At 45.4% G+C, this 22,984-nt stretch overlaps 1 protein-coding gene across 8 annotated transcripts in view; it reads left to right on the top strand.

Annotated features, from left to right (window-relative positions):
• The first annotated feature begins 11,889 nt into the window (after positions 1 to 11,889).
• UNC5D (unc-5 netrin receptor D) overlaps positions 11,890 to 22,984 on the top strand; it is a 113,677-nt gene continuing 102,582 nt past the window's right edge. For all 8 annotated transcript variants that reach the window (XM_071454819.1, XM_071454818.1, XM_071454813.1 and 5 more), the window contains exon 1: positions 11,890 to 12,435. In XM_071454819.1, the coding sequence (XP_071310920.1) occupies positions 12,351 to 12,435 (85 nt within the window). In that variant the 5' untranslated portion in view covers positions 11,890 to 12,350. The remainder of the gene's footprint in view (positions 12,436 to 22,984) is intronic.

The following is a 22,984-nucleotide window of genomic DNA, read 5'->3' as shown; positions in this document are numbered from 1 at the left end:
GTTTTGCTGATGCTTTAATCAGCTGCTGCTGGATGGAGCTTCAGGGGAAGGGAAGGCGTGTGGAGCCCATGGAGCCCAAAACACCCAAATCCCTGAGCTGAAATGAAAGGGGAGGCTGGAACTGAGCTGGGAGGATTTGCACCTCTCCCTTCAGTCCTTAGGGATGGGCGTGTTGGGATTTGGGATGTTGAACGCAGGATTTTGGAGAATCTGGGCTGGGTTGGTTCAGGGCTGGGTCTGTTCTCGGAAACCGCAGAAAATGGGGCTGTAGGAGCATCCCCAGGCCTGGAGATTGTGTAGCCACAGTGATTTGTTAATTGGACATAGGTGGGAGTTGTTTGGAGTGATTAACCAGACTCAAAGCTGGTTAACACTCATGGGTTTTACTTAAGTATTCTTAAGAAAATATATATATTATTATTCTATTTATATATATTATATAAATTATATATTTTATTATATATATAATATATGTTATAAATTATAGAAATAGTATATATTATATAAATTATATATATTATTATATTATATTTCCATTTGCTTAAGTGTTCTTAAGAAAATATATATAAGAAAAATATATAAAATAATATATATAATATATAAAATAATATATATAATAAATGATATGTAATATATTGTATATAATATATTTTATATAATAGATATAATAGATTACATATGTTATATATGTTATATATTACATATTATATATTATATATATAAACGTATATTATATTTTTTTCTTCAGAAAATATATCTATTCTGAAGAAAATATATTCTTAAGTATAGTATCTCTTTAGTATGTAATTTAATATAGTATTAGTGTAATATAGTATAGCTTAATAAAGCAACTGTTCAGCCTTCTGAATCATGGAGTCAGAGCACATTGTTTTTAATTCATTCATTCATTTATTCATTCATTTATTCATTCATTCATTTATTCATTCATACATTTTATTAATTTTCATTTTTATTTATTCATTCACCGGATTGGGGTCACCTTGCAGCCATCCTCGTTCATCCCGGGGCTCTGTGGGATGCCCTGAATTTCCTCCCCAGGGCTCCCTCTGGGATGGGGCAGCCCAGGGAGCTCCACGTGAGGCTCAGAGCTCATTTCCCACTTTCTGAGGTTTCTTTCCTTTCTTTGCAGCCCCTGCCAGCCCATGAAGGGCGAGGGCAGCGCTCCAAAGCAGGAGCTGCCCAGGGTTTCCCAGCACTGAGCATCTTCTAAACTGGAATTTGATTCTGCAGCCACGGCGAGTTCTGTGAATATCCCAAAAACCAGGAGATGACAATGGGTGAAACAGCTCCAGGAATCAGCTGACTCAAGGGAAAATAATTACTTTTACTCAGCAAAGCTGAAGTTAATATTTTTTGGAGCTCTGAGTTGCCCGATAGAAACTTCCTCAGAGAAGTTTCTCCTGATTAATCTTGGCGTTTTTCTTGCTTTGTTTTGTATCTTTTGCGTGCATTTTGTATCTTTTATTTTGTAGCTTTTTAAAAGTGCTTTGTGTGCTGTCATGATTGGCTTTGAAAGGAGAGGAAATCTCTGCTTGGCTGAGAATTTTTGGGGTTTATTCCCTTGCTGGGGCTCACATTCTAAAAGCCTGAAGTGAGGCTGTGCCTCGGTGACATAATTAACACCCAGTGATGGGATTGGCTTTAATTTCTTTTTTCCTATCAAGGTCGAGTCTTTGGCAGTGCAGATATCCCTAAGACCACACTGGAAGTGTTGGGTTTGTGTGTCACCCTGCAAAACTCCTGGATTTATTAAAAGAAATTTATTTATTTATTGAAATAAATTTGTATTTCCCATGCTAGGTGGGAAATTTCCTACTAAAAAGAAAAAAACCTGTATTTTGATCTGAAAGCAGCAGTGTCCTGAACTGGAGCCCTGCACATTTCCTGGGACTGGGGGAATTTTATTGCAAATCTCAGCTTGGCTCCAGACCCAAGAGCAATTTCCTGGCAGTCACATTCTCACCTTAAAATATAGTGCTGGTTTAGAAATGTGAATCTTTTTGTCTTAGTTCATTACAGCCACCCTTTAAATAATCAGTAATTACCAGCCTTTAACCTTTAGATCTAACCCGAGACAGCAGTTATTTAATATTATTTTACCTTAAGTGTTGAGGAAAGGAAGAAATCTGTATTTCAAAGCAATTTAGTCTTGGGGTTTTATCATATGATCTGGGCTTTTAACAGCTTCATAATTATTCCTACCTGGGCTGTCTCCCTCTGCCTCCCTTGCCACAAATCTTCTTTACAGCAGGATTGAGGAATTGTCTCCTTCAGCTTCCTGGGCACAGGGCAGGAAGGGAAGTGAGGCAGGAAGGGGGGCCCTGGCTTGAAGCTGAAGGGAAAAATCCCTAAAAAACCCTGGAGTTCCCAAAAGTGCGCGCTTCAGTCCCTGCTCTGGGGTTTGTTGTGTTCCATCTTCCACAGATTTATTGCCACGGGCAGTTAAAATAGATATTGAGTGTATATTGTATAAATATATAAAATATTATATAAATATATACAATAAAATATTAAAATATTTTAAAATTTTTGTTGTAAATAAAATATTAATATTTTATTGTATAAAAATATACAATAAAATATTATTGTATATATAATATATAATTATATTGTATACGTTAATATTATATATTATATATCATATATATTTTACATCATATATATTTTATATTATATATTTATATATTTATACAATATATTATATAATATACTGTGTATATTTCTACAATATATAATATATTTTATATTGTATAAATTTAGAAATTTATTGTCACGAGCGGTTAAAATAAATACTTATTGTATATTGTATAAATATATAATATATTGTATATATGATATACAATATATTATATTGTATACATTTATATATAATATATAATATAATATTATATTATATATTTTATATATATATTTATATTAAATAATATATTGTGTATATTTATACAATATATTATATAATATATGGTGTATATTTATACAATATACAATATACTTTATAATGTATAAATTTAGAAATGTATTGTCACGAGCAGTTAAAACAGATCAATGATGGCCTTGGATGATTCACCTGGGAATTTCGAGGAATGTTTGGCCATTATTTGCAATCAGTTTTTCTGCTAAAACACCACCACAGTTTTTGTATTTGCAATAAGTTTTTCTGCTAGAACACCAGCACAGTTTTTGTATTTGCAGTAAGTTTTTCAGGTAAAACATTTTGTATTTGCAGTAAGTTTTTCTGCTAAAACACCAGCACAGTTGTGTATTTGCAGCAAGTTTTTCTGGTAAAACACAAATCGTATTTACAATAAGTTTTTCTGCTGAAACACCACCACAGTTTTTGTATTTGCAGTAAGTTTTTCAGGTAAAACATTTTGTATTTACAATAAGTTTTTCTGCTGAAACACCACCACAGTTTTTGTATTTGCAGTAAATTTTTCTGGTAAAACCCCAGCACCTGAGGCCAGGTCTGGACAAGCAAAGCCAAACCCCGCCCGCTGCTTTGCCGGCTCCTTTTCCTGAGCTCGGGGAGTTTTCCCTCGAGCCAGAGGAAATCCCAGTTGCTCTTTCTCCCTCTTGCAGCGAGCCCTGAGCTCAGCACACTCGGGAGGGAAATGTTTAAATTGGGCGGCCGAGCACGTTCCGGGGCCGGCTGCTTCCCTCTGCTGCACGCAGCCAGAAGTGCTCAGGAGCTGCCGGACAATTCCCTTTCTCCTGACCCAGAAATGGGGCGGCTGAGAGGCATTTTCAAAACTTTCATTCCGGTTTCAGGTGGGATGACACAGATGTTATAATTCACGCCATCACAATCAGCAGCCAAGTATTTCCTATTTACAATACAGTTATATTTTCTGAAAAATCTCTTTGTGGCGGTCCCAGGACGAGGGAAGAGATGAGAGTCTTGACTCCGTGTTTCAGAAGGCTGATTTATTGTTTTATGATATGGATGAAAAGAAAATGCCATATTAAAACTATACTAAAGAATAGAAGAAAGGATTTCATCAGAAGGCCTGTGAGGAAAGAAATGGAATGATAAAATCTTGTGTCTGACCAGTCTGAGCCAGCTGGGCTGTGATTGGCCATTGATTAGAAACAACCACATGAGCCCAATCCCAGATGCACCTGTTGCATTCCACAGCAGCAGATAACCATTGCTTACATTTTGTTCCTGAGGCCTCTCAGCTTCTCAGGAGGAAAAATCCTAAGGAAAGGATTTTCCATAAAATCTGCCCGTGACCAACTTTCATTCCAGTTTCAATCTTGTGAGAAGGGTGAGACAATACAGATGGTGTAATTCATGCCATCATAATCAGAAGCCAACTATTTCCTAATTACATTATTGTCACAGTTATATTTTCTGAAAAATCTCCTTGTGGTGGTCTCGGGATGAGGTAGTTCCCAGGGGTCTCAGGACGAGGGAAGGGATGAGAATTTTGACTCCATGTTTCAGAAGGCTGATTTGTTATTTTATGATTTATATTAAAAGAAAATTATATACCAAAACTATACTAAAAAAATAGAAGAAAGGATTTCATCAGAAGGCTCGAAAGGAATAGAAAGGAATGATAATAAAATCTTGGGACTGCTCACAGCCTCGACACAGGTGGGGCTGTCATTGGTCATCAAGTAAAAACAATTCACATGCTGGGTAAAGAATTCTCCAAATCACATTCCAGAACAGCAAAACACGGAGAGGCTGAAGTTTCCCAGCTTCTCAGGAGAAAAGATCCTCACATAAGGATTTTTCATAAATATGTCTGTGACATCTCTTTGCCCAGGGTTTTCCAGAGGGAGGTGGAGCCGTGGGATCGGTCCAGGACAATCCAGGCAGGGGGAGTGTCCCTGATCAAACCCAACAGATTTGCAGTTGAATTCCATTAAATGGCTGCTTCTCCTTCCCAGGCTCCTGGGGCTGCTCAGGGCCATGTCCAGAGGAAACTCAGATTTTGTCATTGGCTTCCTGCACAATCCCAGGGTGAAAAAGCCCCCAAGGTCCCCAAGCTCTGCCCCGTGCCCAGATCTGTCAGTGCCACCCCAAGGGTTCCTCATCTCCCTGATTATCCCCAGCACCAGAATGGGACCAAAGCATGGATCCACACAGGCAAGTCCAAATAGGGCCTGGAATTGCACAATAATTAAATAATAACGAATGCTGAAGGCAGAATTCTTCCTCGCCCAGTCGGAGGAAATGCTGCAGGTGAAATTTCAAGTGTGGCTGATTTCCCCAAATTACAAATCCAAGAGCAAATCAGGTATGAAGATGATGACATTTTCTAAATGCCTGGGCCTTGTGGTTCCTGAAACCAAGGAATGAAATTCAGCTGTGACATTCTCCCCCCTGCCAGGTAAATGCACATTCCCCATCCTGAGCTCAGCCAGCCACTCCAGCATTTTGCTTTTTATCAGATCCACTTTGCCCTGCTGCTCTCTGTGGCTCTTTGGAACGAGCAAACACAGGGAAATGCAAATACTTGCATTGTATTTCATCTCGGATTAATGAATTAAAACAAAAAAAAAAAATGTAGATTTGCAGCTCATCAGAGCTGCTGGCTTGTGACAGATCAAATGGGGACTTCACTTGAAAGCAAGTGGCTGGGAATTGTTTAGAGAAACATCACGAGGGTTTTTAAAGAGTTTTTTTTTCCTCATCTCTGAGGAGGATGAAGTTTGTCCTTTGAAATAAAAGAGCTTTTATATATATATATATATATATATATATTTGAGGAGAGGAATCCATGTAAATATGGTAAGAGAGAGGGAAAAAAAGGAGGAAAAGAAGAAAGAGAGAAAGAGAAAGAGAAGAGAAGAGAAGAGAAGAGAAGAGAAGAGAAGAGAAGAGAAGAGAAGAGAAGAGAAGAGAAGAGAAGAGAAGAGAAGAGAAGAGCCCTGTGACCCCTCTCTGCTCTCCCCTGGAATGCTGTTTTGGTGGGGAAGAGGTTTTACAGCAACTTCTTCTGTGAGCCAGAGGGAAGTTGCACAAGAGGAGGAGAAAATGATAAAAGTTGTCTTTGGTGGCGTGAATTTTAAAAAATCTGTGTTAGGAGTTTGGAAATCCTGCAGTGTGAGCTGTGGGAACGGCACCTGGGAAGGGCAGAATGTCCCAGGAGGAGGCTGAGAGTGCACGGAACCCCCTGGGCTGGGGGGATCCCGGGCTGAGGAGGGAATTCCAGGGGCAGGGATGGGGAAAGGCTTGCACAGAATACCCAAATATCCAAATATCCAAATAATCTGTGTTTTTATTGCAGCCGGGCAGAGCAGGATCCTGGACAGGGCAGGGATGAGGGAATGTGTTCAGAACAGGGATGAGGGAATGTGTTCAGGACTAAATCACCAATACCTGGTTTTATTCCCAACCTGCCAGGATCTTGGGATCCTGGACGGGGCAGGGATGAGGGAACGTGTTCAGAACAGGGATGAGGGAATGTGTTCAGGACTAATCTCAAATACCTGTTTTTATTTCCATCCTGGCACGGCGGGGCAGGGATGAGGGAATGTTCAGAACTATCTGCTGTTATTTCCAGGAATGAGGGAATGCTCAGAATATCTGCTGTTATTCCCAGGGATGAGGGAATGCTCAGAACTATTTGCTTTTACTCCCAGGGATGAGGGAATGTCCAGAACTGTCTGTTGTTATTCCCAGGCATGAGGGAATGTTCAGAATATCTGCTTTTATTCCCAGGGATGAGGGAATGTCCAGGACTATCTGCTGTTATTCCCAGGAATGAGGGAATGCTCAGAACTGTCTGCTGTTATTCCCAGGGATGAGGGAATGTGCTCTGTAAACGCCAGGGGATCCTGAACTCCTCCACCTCTGTGAGTCTGGGACAGCAGGGGCAGCTGGAGAGTGTCCCAAACGCCAGGGTAGAGGTGGAAAAAGCTGAATTTCAGCACTTTGGGCCATTCCCGGTGTCCTGAGCACTTTTATCTCCACAGATCCTGGCCCCTGATGGCCGGGCTGGCTCGGAGCCCTCAGCACTCGCGGAATTCCTGTGATTTGTCCGTGCCGGGGCTGCTCCGCTCTCTCTGAATCATTCACCTGGCGCTCAGGTGTGAGCACCCGCAGCTGCTCCCCGTGCCGAGCATCAATGGCTCAGGTGCGTTTGTTCTCTTTTATCCCTGCCCACGCAGCGCTCTGTGGCATGGCGGGGATGTTCTCATTTCCCGGAGCAGCAGGAGGAGGCAGCTGCCGTTCATCTGCGTCCCCAGCCCCTCTCTGGCACGCAGGTGATGGAAATCCTGATTTATGGCACGGCACAGGTGGGGAGCTCCGAGGGCATCCAGCAAACAGCCACACACGGGGCTCACCTGGCGGCAGAGCTCTGAGCTGGGACCTCTGCAAGCTCAGCTGCAACATCCTGCTGAGCCTCCTGGATTATCTTATTTTATTTTATTTTATTTTATTTTATTTTATTTTATTTTATTTTATTTTATTTTATTTTATTTTATTTTATTTTATACTTTATTTTATTTTAATTTTTAATTTTAATTTTTATTTGATTTTATACTTTATTTTATTTTAATTTATTTTTAATTTTTAATTTTAATGTTATTTTATACTTTATTTTATTTTTATTTTTATTTTAATATGTATTTATTTTATACTTTATTTTATTTTAATTTTTATTTTGATTTTTATTTATTTGATTTTATACTTTATTTTATTTTAATTTTATTTTATTTTAATTTTTTATTTTAATTATTTATTTTATTGTATTATTTTATTTTTTCTATTTTATTTTATATTTTATGTTATTTCATTTTCTTTTATTTTAATTATTTATTTATTTTATTTATTATTTTATTTTTTCTATTTTATTTTATATTTTATATTATTTCATTTAATTCTATTTTAATTATTTATTTATTTTTATTTTATTTATTTTAATTTTTTATTTATTTTAATTTTTTATTTATTTTATTTTTAAAAAATTTTTTATTTTATTATTTTATTTTATTTCATTTTTTATTTTATTTTACTTTATTATTTCAGCCTGCAGCTCTCTGGGTTATTGAAAACGATCTCCACAAAGATTTCCCCTGCAGCTGGGAAGTTCAGGGAGTCAATGAGGACTGCAGGAATCTCCTCAGTGCCCAGCTGGGAGACAAGAACAAAAACCTGACAGGGGGAACAGGAGCCCAGGAGCTCCTGTGGGGTGCAGATTTTGGATTCTGGATCCTCCCAGGGGCGTTCTCCAGCTGGGATGTGGCTGCTGGGTCAAGGTTCTTCAGGAAAGGCCAAACCACAGCAACTTTCTCCTTTTTAGTTTTTATTTATTTATTTTTTATTTTTAATTTGGTGGGGTTTTGATGCAGCTGCCTCCAACTTCCAGGAAACGCAGGCTCCAGGTGTGGGACGTGGACCAGGCCTCGGTTCCTGGAATCCCTCAAGTGCCCTGCTGTGCACGGAGCTTCGCTTCTGGATTTATTCTGCATTCCTAAAGGACGGATCGCTCCCGCTTGAGCTGCAGCTCAGAAGGAGCCGCCTCACCCCAAGATTTTATTTTTGTGGAATATTCTGCTTATTTCCATTTCCAAGTGCGCTGATTGAAGCCGCAGCTGCTGCCCTTATTTCTACTTTTGCTCTCTCCTTCCCCATCAGAGCTGCGTTAGGAGCTGAGCACTCGGTATTTTTATCTGAAGCACCAAACACAGACTCGGTGGCGTAGGCAAAAATCCATAATTAGTGGGGCTCGAGGCAGAAGTGGCTGCACTGACGTGGGCAGGCTCGGGAGGATGCTCTGCCACGTGAAAACTTTCCCGTGGAGCTGTCCAGCTCTGCCCCTCTGTGGGGTTTTGGTTTGGTTTTGGAGTTTTTTTTTATTATTATTATTGTTATTTTTTTAATATTTTCCTTGGCAGCATCAAACACAGAGAAATGACCTAAAAGGCTGTTGAAGAAAATGCATTTTTCATATATTTGCTCCATGCCTTTGTGAGCTGGAGCCTGGCAAACACATGTTGGCGAGGGAATAAGGAATCTTCTGATGTGATGTGCTCAGATATTGATTTTTTCCCCTTCCCTCTCCCTTAAAATTCTGTTTACAAATTCCTTTTGCTTTAATTATTTGTTTCCTCCTGAAGGCAGCACAAAGGCAGGTGCTGAGCCCTGCTCTTCAGGACATGGCACCAACCCTGCTGCATCCTCACAGCCCCTTCCAGGCAGGGATTGCAAAACATTTTGTGCTGATTGAGATCCCCCAAAAGCTGAGAAACGAGCGGGGTTTGGGGCTGGGGGGGCTGGGATGGGACGAGCTCAGTGCAGCTGAGGGCACGGGTGGGGATGGGCCTTGAGCATCCCTGGGATCCATGGAAATGAAATTCATTTCCAAAAGGGGGTGGAAATGGAGTTCATTTCCAAAAGGGGATGGAAATGGAGTTCATTTCCAAAAGAAAGGGGCTCTGGCCAACACCTGATGGGAATGGAGTTGATTTCCAAAACGGGGATGGAAATGGAATTTATTTCCAAAAGGGGGTGGAAATGGAGTTTCATTCCAAAAGGGGCTGAGGCCTGAGCTATGCCTTGGGTCCCAATGGAAACAAAGTTGATTTCCAAAACGGGATGGAAATGGAGTTGATTTCCGAAAGAAAGGGGATGAGCCCTGAGCTCTGCCCTGGACCCCAATGGAAATGGAGTTCATTTCTAAAAGGGGGTGGAAATGGAGCTGATTTCCAAAACGGGATGGAAATTGAGTTGATTTCCAAAAGGGAAGTGGAAATGGAGCTGATTTCCAAAAGAAAGGGGATGAGCCCTGAGCTCTGCCCTGGGCCCCCATGGAAATGGAGTTCATTTCCAAAAGGGGGCTGGAAATGGAGTTTCTTTCCAAAAGGGGGATGAACCCTGAGCTCTGCTCTGGACCCCAATAGAAACAAAGTTGATTTCCAAAACGGGATGGAAATTGAGTTTATTTCCAAAAGGCAAGTGGAAACAGAGTTGGTTTCCAAAAGGGAAGTGGAAATGGAGTTGGTTTCCAAAAGGGGGATGAACCCTGAGCTCTGCTCTGGACCCCAATGGAAATGAAAGTTTATTTCCGAAAAGGAGGGTGGAAATGGAGTTGATTTCCAAAAGGGGGATGAACCCTGAACTCCGCTCTGGACCCCAGTAGAAACAAAGTTTATTTCCAAAAGGTGACAGAAATGGAATTTATTTCCAAAAGAAAGGGGCTCTGCTCAACACCTGATGGGAATGGAGTTGATTTCCAAAACAGGAATTGAAATGGAATTTATTTCCAAAAGGGGGTGGAAACGAAGCTTATTTCCAAAAGGGGGTGGAAATTGAGTTGGTTTCCAGAAGGGGGAAGAGGAAATGGAGTTGATTTCCAAAAGGGGGCGGAAATGGAGTTGGTTTCCAGAAGGGGGAAGAAGAAATGGAGTTGGTTTCCAAAAGAAAGGGGATGAGCCCTGAGCTCTGCTCAACACCTGATGGAAATGGAGTTGATTTCCAAAAGGGGACAGAAATGGAGTTATTTTCCAAAAGGGGGAAGAGGAAATGGAGTTGGTTTCCAAAAGAGGGGTGAGCCCTGAGCTCTGCTCTGTGCTGGACCCTGATGGAAATGGAGTTATTTTCCAAAAGGGCGATGGAAATGGAGTTGATTTCCAAACTAAAAGGGGAATGGATTCCAAACTGCAACACCTTGGCCAGGAATTCCTCCGTGCTCCCCTTCCCCAGCCAGAATTCCCTGCAGGCACCTGATGCAAACAGGGCCTGGCTGTTCCTGCCCTGAGCTGAGGCAATCTCCACTCCTGAGCCCCAAATCCCATTTTGTGCCTTCCCCTGCCCCGTTCCTGCAGGGTTTGTGTCCCACACAGCTCTGACACACCAGATTCCCTGTGGCTTTGCCCTTTCCTCTCCCCCTTTGCCCACTGGAAAGAAAACACCATCAATTGCCCAAATCCTGTGTCCTGGCTGGATCCAAGGGCAGAGCCCGGCAGAGCTGCTGCTCTTCATGGCCACAATTCCCAATCCAGGCGCTGCCTCTGCTTCCCAACCTGTCCCTGGCTGGATTTATCCAGAGCAGCCATGGTGGCTCCACTCAGGCACAGCCGGGAGTTCCTGGCCTTGGACCCTTGAGGAGCATCCTGATCAGGTGTGTGATAAAAATATAAAAATATTGAAGTGCAATTAGGTGGGGAAGGGGAAATGCTGCTGCTGCGGGCAAGAAAGAGAATTTTGGATCACAGCCGCCTGCAATATTGATAACAACAGCCCAGAATGGACGGGTGGGCTCGGGGGGTTTTCATCCTGATCCTGGCCACAGGGATGGGATTTGAGGGGTTTGGGTGCAAATGTGGGAGGTTAAAGGGTGGAGCAACCTGGAGAGGGGCAGGGAGGGCGCAGGGCCACGCTTGGTGGCACAGCCGGGTGGCACAGCCTGGTGTCAACGCTTGGTGTCACAGCCGGGTGTCACAGCCGGGTGGCACAGCCTGGCCTCGGGGCTGCGGGGGAACCTCGGGGCTGCTTCCAGCGGCTCTCCCGGGCTGGGGCTGGTGGGTCCCGCACGCCCGGGTGCAGGGACAGTGTGGGCGTGTCCGCATCCTGCACACCTGGGCGTGTCCCAGTTCACACCTGGGAGTGTCCGCATCCCGCACACCTGGGCGTGTCCCCATCCCGCACATCTGGGCGTGTCCCAGCTCACACCTGGGCGTGTCCCAGCTCACACCTGGGCGTGTCCCAGCTGTCCCGTGTGCCCCTCCCCCGCCGCACTTTGGGGGGGGGGGAAGGGCCGGGGGGGGGGGGGGGTGCTGATGTCGCGTGTCCCCATCCCCCCCATCCCCCCCCCCCCCCGCACCTGCGCGCGCGCCCCCGTCAGGCCCCGCCCCGCGCGCCCCTAATTGGCTGCGGGGGGAGGGGCGGCTCATTAGTGATGCGGGCGCGCGCCGCGGCCCCGGAGTCGGCGGCGGCCGGAGCGGGGAGCGGAGCCCGCATCCCCGGGAGCCGAGCAGCGAGGGGAGAGGGGCGGGCAAAACCCCCCAAGACCGCCCGAAAGCCCGGCTGATTCTCCGGCTGGAGCTCGGCTCCGCACCCCGGGGCTCAGCATCCTGCAGCTCCATCCCCGGCTCTGCATCCCGCGGCTTCATATCCCGGTGCTCTGCATCCCGCAGCTCCATCTCTGGTTCCGCATCCCGGGGCTCCATCCCCGGCTCCGCATCCCGGGGCTCCAGATCCCGCAGCTCCATCCCCGACTCTGCATCCCGGGGCTTCTTATCCCGGTGCTCCGCATCCCGCAGCTCTATCTCTGGTTCCGCATCCCGGCGATCCGTATCCCGGTTCTCCATCCTTGGCTCCGCATCCCCGGCTCCGTTCCCGGCTCCGTCCCCGGCGCTGCGGGCTCAGCATGGGCGGAGGAGCCCCGCGCCTGCACCGGTGGCTGCTGCTGCTGCTGCTGCTGGGGCTGTGCAGCTGCACGGCCGCGCTGCGAGGTAAGCGGGGCTCGTCCTGCCCTCCCCAGGGCGGCTCTGGGGTGCGGGGGTCCCACCGGTTGCTGCGGGGCGGGGGGAGAGCCCGAGGATGGCGGAGCGGGAGATGCGCGATGCAGGGGATGCTGGGGACCCGCCGGGAAAAACATCGGCTGTCCCAGCGCTGGGAAAAACAAACACCCGCATCCTCCCTGCGCGAGGAACATCCACATCCCATCTCCCGGAGAAACACCCGCACTGCCCTGGGCTCCGGGGGCGACGGCGCCGGGGGTCCCGGCCGTGGTCCCGGCGTGACCCTGGCCGTGGTTCTGGGGTGGTCCCGGGATGATCCCGGTCGTGGTGGTCCCGGTCGTGGTCTCGGGGTGGTCCCGGGATGATCCCGGTCGTGGTCTCGGAGTGATCCCGGCCGTGATTCCGGGATGGTCCCGGGGCGATCCTGGCCGTGGTCTCGGGGCGATCCTGGCCGTGGTCTCGGGGTGGTCCTGGCCGTGGTCTCGGGGTGGTCCTGGCCGAGGTCTCGGGGTGGTCTCGGGGCGATCCTGGCCGTGGTCTCGGGGTGATCCTGGCCGTGGTCTCGGGGCGATCCTGGCCGTAGTCCCGGGGTAATCCCGGCCGTGGTCCCGGGGTGGTCTCGGGGTGATCCTGGCCGTGGTCCCGGGATGGTCCCGGCCGTGGTCCCGGGGTGGTCCCGGGATGGTCCCGGCCGTGGTCCCGGGGTGGTCTCGGGGCGATCCTGGCCGGGGTCTCGGGGTGATCGCGGCCGTTCCGCTCCCTGGGGCTCAGCGCATCCCCGCAGCTGCGGCTCCGCGCTCGGAGCGCTCCGCGCTGTGCGGGGCAGCAGCCGCGGGCATCCCGCGGGGCCGGGGCTGCCTCCGGGCCCGGGCACCGCTCGGGTGTCCCGGGACGGGCTCAGGGACCCGCTCGGGTGTCCCGGGACGGGCTCGGGGGGCTCGGTCTCTCCCGCAGGTGCCTCCGGCCGATGCGCACACGCGGGTGGATCCGTTTCCCGTGTACCAGGCAGGCACTGGAGATGCTTCGAGTCCTTTTTATTTTTTGGTGATTTTATTGAACTTTTCGCTGGTGAATCACCGGTGGGCAGTCAACTCTTCAGGGCACCCAGCAGACGATGCCAGCACCCTCGGGGTCCCGCACCCTCGGCGGGGCTGCCGGGGCTCCTCCGGGCGCTGGCGGTGCGGGGATGTGCGGGCGGGGCTCTGTCCTGCCCTTGGAGGAAGGGACCTGCTGCCGTGAGCATCTCTGTGATGTTCAGCACCGGCGATCCTCGCAGTTTTGCAGCTCCTCGCAGCCGAGCTCTCCCTTTGCGCCTCCGAGGTGTCCGCGCTTCCGTTTTCCTTTGGATTTCCTTTCATTTCCTTTGGAATTTATGGGCTCTGCTCTCTGTAGGGGAGCCCATCCTCAGGTGGAGCCACGGGCTGGAGCCTCCCTGGAGCCTCCCTGGCCCCCTCAACTCTCCCTGCATTGGCTCCAGCAAAGGCGAAGCCAGGAGGATTTTGTGTAACAGCCAAAATGTGCCCTTTTGGGGGAGGGAAAAAACCCCAAACCAACCCCCAGAACCCCACCAGTTAGAGGGCAGTGAAATAAATACCCAGAGTAGAATGGAAAATAAGAATTTCTGGGTTTTGTTTTACTCCCTGGCCCCCTCACCTCTCCCTGCATTGGCTCCAGCAGAGGCAAAGCCAGGAGGATTTTGTGTAACAGCCAAAATCTGCCCTTTTTGGGGGTGTTTTGGGTGAGGAAAAATACAGCCCCTGTAGGGGAGCCCATTCCTCAGGTGGAGCCACGGGCTGGAGCCTCCTTGGCCCCCTCAACTCTCCCTGAATTGGCTCCAGCAGAGGCAAAGCCAGGAGGATTTTAACAGCCAAAATGTGCCCTTTTGGGGGTGTTTTGGGGGAGGGAAAAAACCCCAAACCAACCCCCAGAACCCCACCAATTATAGGGCAGTGAAATAAATAACCAGGGTAAAATAGAAAATAAGAATTTCTGGGTTTTGTTATCCTCCCTGGCCACCTCACCTGCCCGGACCTCTCCCTGAATTGGCTCCAGCAGAGGCAAAGCCAGGAGGATTTAACAGCCAAAATCTGCCCTTTTTGGGGGTGTTTTGGGGGAGGAAAAATGCAGCCCCTGTAGGGGAGCCCATCCTCAGGTGGAGCCACGGGCTGGAGCCTCCCTGGCCCCCTCAACTCTCCCTGAATTGGCTCCAGCAGAGGCAAAGCCAGGAGGATTTAACAGCCAAAATGTGCCCTTTTGGGGTGTTTTGGGTGAGGAAAAGAACCTCAACCAACCCACAAAACCCCACCAGTTTAGAGGGCAGTGAAATAAATGACGAGAGTAGAATGGAAAACAAGAATTCCTGGGTTTTGTTTTACTCCCTGGCCCCCTCACCTGCCCGGACCTCTCCCTGCATTGGCTCCAGCAAAGGCAAAGCCAGGAGGATTTTGTGTAACAGCCAAAATGTGCCCATTTGGGGCTGTTTTGAGTGAGGAAAAGAACCTCAACCAACCCACAAAACCCCACCAGTTTAGAGGGCAGTGAAATGAATACCCAGAATAGAAGGGAAAACAAGAATTCCTGGTTTTTATTGCGCTTTGCTCGGTGCCTCAGTCGGTGCTGGGGGTGCTCGGTGCCCCCTGCGCCTCCCACCTGGGAACCTCGGGCAGCTCCAGCTCAGGAGCTGGAATTTCACACCACGGGGCTGGGCTGGAGGATGCTCCTGGCGCTGCCAAGCAACAAATTCCGGCTCTTTAATTAAAGCTCAGGTTGGAGATTTGGAGTTCTGGGCTTTGGGCACGGTTTTGAGGCAGAACAGCGATTTTTGGGCACTTTGGTGGCTGGAGCAGTTAAAGCTCAGCTCCAAGCCCGGAGCTGGGAGGTTTTGGTTTATAAAGTTGTCTCAAAGCTGCCTCAGAGACAGATTGTGCTCAGATCTCTGTTCTGAGCGGGGATTAAAGACAAATGGAGCGGTTGTAGAAACCCCTGGCACGGCGTTTGAAATCTGCTGGAATGAATATCCATGGATACCTCTGGGCTTGTGTTTTTACAGGAAAAAATTGCCCTGACAGGGCCGGTAACTGGAGGAGAGAGTCACTAATATTTATTACCTCACTGATGCCTCCAAACTCATTTCGAGCCGCACGTTTCTGAATGGAGACGTCTGAGTTCTGTGAATTCCCTGCTGCATCTCCGAGCTGTGCCTCGCATCACAGAGATCCGGCTGGGTTTGGTGCTAAACGAGCGTCGTTTGGGGATTTTTCCTGCTCGGTTTGGTGCTAAACGAGCATCGTTTGGGGATCTTCGTGCTGATGAAACGAAGCCACCCAAGGATTGGGGCGGCTCTGTGGGCAGGGAGCTGCTGAGCAGAGATCTCCGAGGGTTCCCGTGGATTTGGGGAGTTTTTAATTGGTTTTTTTTTTTTTTGGCTGTGAGAAGCTCTGATCTCTGCGTGCTTACAGCAGAGCTGGACAAAGAAATAAAAAATTTTGTTTGGGTAAAACCAGCAACTTGTGCTGGTGCGGGGATGAGTCTGGCAGTGAGGGCAGGGCGGGGGTGCCCGGATTGCCCCTTTTGTCCTGCATTTAACCGTGGGGATTGGATGAATTCCCAATTGCTGATCCTAAAGGGGCTGGGGTTTGGGGCAGTGCCACTCCAGGGGTGGCTGTTCCTTGGCTGTGCCCATTCCTGCTGGTTTGGGGCAGTTTTGGGTAATTTGGGGGACGTTCAGCAGCTCCTGGTGGGACATTTCTGCTGTGCCAGCCCCAGCTGAGGGCGCAGGTCCTGTATCAATAATAGCACAGGTTAATATCAATAATAACACAGGCTAATATCAGTAATAATACAGGCTGATATCAATAATAACACAGGCTGATATCAGTAATAATACAGGCTGATATCAATAATAACACAGGCTGATATCAGTAATAACACAGGCTGATATCAGTAATAATACAGGCTAATATCAATAATAATACAGGCTAATATCAATAATAACACAGGATAGTATCAGTAATTATACAGGCTAATATCAGTAATAACACAGGTTAATATCAATAATAACACAGGCTGATATCAGTAATAATACAGGCTAATATCAATAATAACACAGGCTGATATCAGTAATAATACAGGCTCATATCATTAATAACACAGGTTAATATCAATAATAACACAGGCTAATATCAATAATAACACAGGCTGATATCAGTAGTTATTCCATCTGATATCAGTAATAACACAGGTTAATATCAGTAATAACACAGGTTAATATCAATAACAAGACAGGTTAATATCAGTAATAACACAGGCTAATATTAATAAAAACACAGGCTATTATCAATATAATACAGGTTATTATCAATAATAACACAGGCTAATAGAAATAATAACACAGGATAATATCAGTAATAACACAGGTTAATATCAGTAATAACACAGCTAATATCAATAATAACACAGGCTAATATCAATAATAACACAAGCTAATATCAATAATAACACAGGCTAATATCAATAACAAAACAGGCTGATATCAATAATAAAACATGCTAATATCAATAATAACACAGGTTAATATCAATAATAACACAGGATAATATCAATAACAAAACATGCTGATATCAATAATAACACAGGATAATATCAATAATAACACAGGTTAATATCAATAATAACGCAGGATAATATCAATAATGACACAGGTTATTATCAATAATAACAGAGGATAATATCAATAACAAAACATGCTGATATCAATAATAACACAGGTTAATATCAATAATAACACAGGATAATATCAATAACAAAACATGCTGATATCAATAATAACAGAGGCTGGTATCAATAATAACACAGATTAATATCAATAATAACACAGGTTAATATCAATAATAACACAGGCTGATATCAATAACAAAACATGCTGATATCAATAATAACACAGGATAATATCAATAATAAAACATGCTGATATCAATAATAACACAGGCCGATATCAATAACAAAACATGCTGATATCAATACCACCACAGGCTGGTATCAATACCACCACAGGCTAATCAATACCGGCCCTGGGGTGATTGATCTGCTCTCCAGGTGTTACCAATGGCCCAGCTGGGTATTGATCACCCAGCCCTGGGCTTGGCACGGCATGAACACAAACCCAGGCAGGACCTGGAGCTCTTGGAGCCTCTCCTGGCTCTGCTCCATGCAGGAATTTCTGTATTTTCTGTATTTTCTGTATTTTGGTCTCGTTAGGATGAAATGTTCATTAAAATAACAACCACAAGCTCTGCTCCCAGCTGTCCTCCCACTCCCCTGCAGTGGCTCGTGTGGGCTTTCCCCATCAATATTTATATTATTGAATTTCATTTTCTTTTAAATTTTATTTCAACCTCCCAGGGAATGAGCTCCCTCCCCATTCCCCATCTCCCAGGGTGTGCTGCAGGTCTGGAGCTCTTTTGGGGCACTCAGGTTTTGGAACAAGGATTATTTCCTCCAAACCACATGAATTTGGGGGCTCTGTATTTATATTATTGCATTTCATTTTATAATTTTATTTCAACCTTTATTTTATATTTATATTTATAGTTATAGTTATAGTTATATTATTTAAGTTTATATTATTGAATTTCATTTTTTTAAAAATTTTATTTCAATCTTGCAAGGAATGAGCTCCCTCCCCATTCCCCATCTCCCAGGATGTGCTGCAGGTCTGGAGCTTTTTTGGGCACTCAGGTTTTGGAACAAGGATTATTTCCTCCAAATTTGGAGGAATTTGGGGGTTCTGTATTTGTATTATTGATTTTCATTTTTTAAAAATTTTATTTCAACCTTTATATCATATTTATATTTATATTATTTAAGTTTATATTATTGAATTTCATTTTTTTAAATTTTATTTCAATCTTGCAAGGAACGAGCTCCCTCCCCATTCCCCATCTCCCAGGATGTGCTGCAGGTCTGGAGCTCTTTTGGGGCACTCAGGCTTTGGAACAAGGATTATTTCCTCCAAATTTGGAGGAATTTGGGGGCTCTATATTTGTATTATCGATTTTCATTTTTTAAAATTTTTATTTCAACCTTTATATTTATAGTTCTAGTTCTAGTTATAGTTATATTATTTAAGTTTATATTATTGAACTTCATTTTTAAAAAAAATTTATTTCAACCTCCCAGGGAACAAACTCCCTCCCCATTCCCCATCTCCCAGGGTGTGCTGCAGGTCTGGAGCTTTTTGGGGCACTCAGGCTTTGGATCAAGGATTATTTCCTCCAAATTTGGAGGAATTTGGGGTGTGGAGAGCAAAGCTGGGCGTCAGGAGTGGAATTACCGTGTCAGGGCTTCTGCTCAATCCTGGATTTTCTCGGAGTTTGTGCTGTGACAGAATTTGGGAGAGAATTCAGAGACAAAAAGTGGCGAGGCCTGGCTTTGGGGCAGGAATATCTGCTCTGACCCTTTGTCAGGGCGCGTTTTCCACTCACCAATAATGTGATTTATGCCAGGATGGAAAATCACAGAGCCAAAAGAGCCCCGGGGGCCCCTGGCCGTGCATTTTCTGTATTTTTAGCCCTGCTTCTGGTGGAAGGTGGGGAGGAGGGAAGGAGCAGGATGTTGACACCAGGGGCTGCTGTTTCGGAGGCTTTGGGGATGCTGCTGGAGCAGATGGTCCCGTTCCTGTGCCTCGAACCACAAATGCTTCATTTGCTGTTTATTTCTGCTTTTAATGCTCTGCTTGTGCCACGTGGGGCTCAGGGCAGGGGGTGGGGAGGCTTTGGGTCCCCTCAGTTTCCACCAAAAAATCCCTTTTTGTGTCACCTCAACTCCCACCAAAAATCCCTTTTTGTGACCCTCAGTTTCCACCAAAAATCCCTTTTTGTGTCCCCTCAACTCCCACCAAAAATCCCTTTTTGTGTCCCCTCAGTTTCCACCAAAAATCCCTTTTTGTGTCCCCTCAACTCCCCCCAAAAATCCCTTTTTGTGTCCCCTCGGTTTCCACCAAAAATCCCTTTTTGTGTCCCCTCAGCTCCCCCCAATAAATGACATTTTTTGTCCCCTCAACTTCCCCCAATAAATCCCTTTTTGTGTTCCCTCAGTTTCCACCAAAAAAATCACTTTTTGTGTCCCCTCAACTCCCACCAATAAATGACATTTGGTGTCCCAACTCCCCCAATAAATCCCTTTTTGTGTCCCCTCAACTCCCACCAAAAATCCCTTTTTGTGTCCCATGAGTTTCCACCAAAAAATCCCTTTTTGTGTCCCCTCATCCCCCCCAATAAATCCCTTTTTGTGTCCCCTCAGTTTCCACCAAAAAATCCCTTTTTGTGTCCCATCAGTTTCCACCAAAAAATCCCTTTTTGTGTCCCCTCAGCTCCTCCCAATAAATGACATTTTTTGTCCCCTCAACTTCCCCCAATAAATCCCTTTTTCTGTCCCCTCAGTTTCCACCAAAAAATCCCTTTTTGTGTCCCATGAGTTTCCACCAAAAAATCCCTTTTTGTGACCCTCAGTTTCCACCAAAAATCCCTTTTTGTGTCCCATCAGTTTCCACCAAAAAATCTCTTTTTTTGCCCCCTCAGTTCCCCCCAATAAATCCCTTTTTTTGCCCCCTCAGGTCCCCCCAATAAATGACATTTTGTGTCCCCTCAGGTTCCCCCAATAAATCCCTTTTTGGAGCAGGCAGAGGTGCCTGAGCACCTGGAATTTACCTGCACAAAGGTGATGAAGGCTTCCATCACCTTCCCCTGCCCACCCACCCTTTCCTGGCCTTTTAACCCACTCAAAAATGTTCTTAATTAAGAGACTTTTATCAAGTCCAGCGACTTGCCCAACATTGTTCAGTGCCAAATACTTCTAGGAATTTCCATGCAGGGAATTACCCTTAATTACACTTTGACATCATCACCCCTGATTAATTTTATTTATTAATTTTAATTATTTTTTTTCTTTCTGTGGGTAATTTTGCACAACAGGTCACAGAGTCTGTCACTTTTATAAGTTCTGCTCCATTTGCATATTGGAGTTAATTATCTAATTACAGCTTTAGGTTATCAAGTCCCATCCTGCTTGTGTTTTTTTCTCTTCAATTCAGTTTATTTACACTTTTTTTTGGGCCTGGAGCTGGTCCCAAGCTGGAAAAGGAATTATTTTCTCCCCACCCTTGGAAGAGAGAACTTGCAAACACAAAGCTCAGAGTTACTAAAGCATCAAAGAATATAAAAATATAGAAAAGGTGGAATTTAAGGCATCGTTTCTGCAAGGAAAGGTTCTCTGAGCTGGGGAAAGCTTGAAAATGAAAAAACTAAAACTAAAGAAGGATTTCATCAGAAAGAAGGGAAGGGAAGGGAAGGGAAGGGAAGGGAAGGGAAGGGAAGGGAAGGGAAGGGAAGGGAAGGGAAGGAAGGGAAGGGAAGGGAAGGGAAGGGAAGGGAAGGGAAGGGAAGGGAAGGAGGAAAAAGGGAAGGAAGGAAGGAAGGAAGGAAGGAAGGAAGGAAGGAAGGAAGGAAGGAAGGAAGGAAGGAAGGAAGGAAGGAAGGAAGGAAGGAAGGAAGGAAGGAAGGAAGGAAGGAAGGAAGGAAGGAAGGAAGGAAAAGAGGAAAATAAAGGAAAATAAAAACCCCAATGATTCCAAGCTGTGGAATTTAACAGAGGAGAAAAAGCCTTTGCAGAATAATCGCGTCTTAAGGAAATCTCCCAGCAATAATCCTCCCAAATCCTGCTCCCCAGACGTCTGCAGCACTCAGGGAACCTCACAGGAGCCCGAGGTCCCCAGCAAACCTTTCCTTTCCTTTCCTTTCCTTTCCTTTCCTTTCCTTTCCTTTCCTTTCCTTTCCTTTCCTTTCCTTTCCTTTCCTTTCCTTTCCTTTCCTTTCCTTTCCTTTCCTTTCCTTTCCTTTCCTTTCCTTTCCTTTCCTTTCCCTTTCCTTTCCCTTTCCTTTCCCTTTCCTTTCCCTTTCCTTTTCCTTTCCTTTCCTTTCCTCCCCTTCCCCTTCCCCTTCCCCTTCCCCTTCCCCTTCCCCTTCCCCTTCCCCTTCCCCTTCCCCTTCCCCTTTCCCTTCCCCTTCCCCTTCCCCTTCCCCTTCCCCTTTCCCTTTCCCTTTCCCTATTCCCATTCCCATTCCTCCTTTTTTAATTCCCTTTTTCCCCCCATTCGTGGCTTTCCCCCTCCTCTTTTCAAGTGGCATTTTCAGATAATCCCTAAAAAAAATTAATCCCTTTAAAAAAAAATTAAAATTAAAACCAAAATTAAAATTAAAACTAAAATTAAAATTAAAACTAAAATTAAAATTATTCAGTGCAAAAAAAACCAAACCCCACTCGACAAAGTGGCTTGGGCTCAGGGCTGCAGAAGGAACAATTTGGGCTGAAACGCAGCAGGTTTGGGTCTGGTTTTATAAACTTTTCTCAGGCAAGAGGCTCCCCTGGGTGAGTGTGAACCAGGTAAATCTGGAACGGAGCTGAATCTGCTGTTCCAGGGGGCTGGGAGTGCCAAAGGTTGTGTTTAAATGAGTGCTCACTTAAAATGTTTTATGGGTGCTGTGGCCACGCTGAGTTTCTGCAAGCTCCTGAGGTTTTTTCTTGTTCTTTATTTAACCTGGAAGGTGTCCTGAGCAACCCAGGCAGCTCCTGGGGAGTCTCTGCCTGTAAAACCTGCAGGAAATGGCAATTTTGGTGATTTAGGGTGGTATTTTCATGGGGTGTTTGGAGTCACCAGCAGGAACTGTGCCAGGGCTGGGTTTGGTGTCAATAACAGACACAGAAATTTGGGTTTGGTGTCAATAAAAGGCACAGAAATCTGGTTTTTGGGTCAATAAAAGGCACAGAAAGCTGGGGTTTGGGTCAATAAAAGGCACAGAAATTTGGTTTTTGGGTCAATAAAAGGCACAGAAAACTAGTTTGGTGTCAATAAAAGGCACAGAGAGCTGGTTTTTGTGTCAATATCAGACACAGAAAGTTGGTTTCGTGTCAATAAAAGGCACAGAAATTTGGTTTTTGGGTCACTAAAAGGCACAGAAATCTGGGTTTTGTGTGATTTAGGATGGTGATTTAGGGTGATATTTTCATGGGGTGTTTGGAGTCACCACCAGGATCTGTGCCAGGGCTGGGTTTGGTGTCAATAAAAGGAACAGAAATTTGGTTTTGTGTCAATAAAAGGAACAGAAATTTGGTTTTGTGTCAATAAAAGGCACAGAAGTCTCGGTTTTGTGTCAATAAAGGCACAGAAATCTGGTTTTTGTGTGATTTATGATGGTGATTTATGGTGATATTTTCCTGGGGTGTTTGTCAGGGGCAGGCTGAGTGTTGGAGTCACCACCAGGAACTGTGCCAGGGCTGGGTTTGGTGTCAATAAAAGGAACAGAAATTTGGTTTTGTGTCAATAAAAGGCACAGAAACCTGAGGTTTGGGTCAATAAAACGCACAGAAATCTGGTTTTTCTGTCAATAAAAGGCACAGAAATTTGGGTTTTGGGTCAATAAAAGGCACAGAAATTTGGGTTTTGGGTCAATAAAAGGCACAAAAATCTGGGTTTTGTGTCAATAAA

The sequence above is a fragment of the Agelaius tricolor genome, unplaced genomic scaffold, assembly GCF_023055355.1.
Source record: "Agelaius tricolor isolate 1412-34295 unplaced genomic scaffold, bAgeTri1.0.p SCAF_41, whole genome shotgun sequence".
NCBI classification, from domain to species: Eukaryota; Metazoa; Chordata; class Aves; order Passeriformes; family Icteridae; genus Agelaius; species Agelaius tricolor.
Note: the sequence above shows the minus strand (reverse complement) of the source record. Positions and strands in the feature narration are given on the sequence as shown.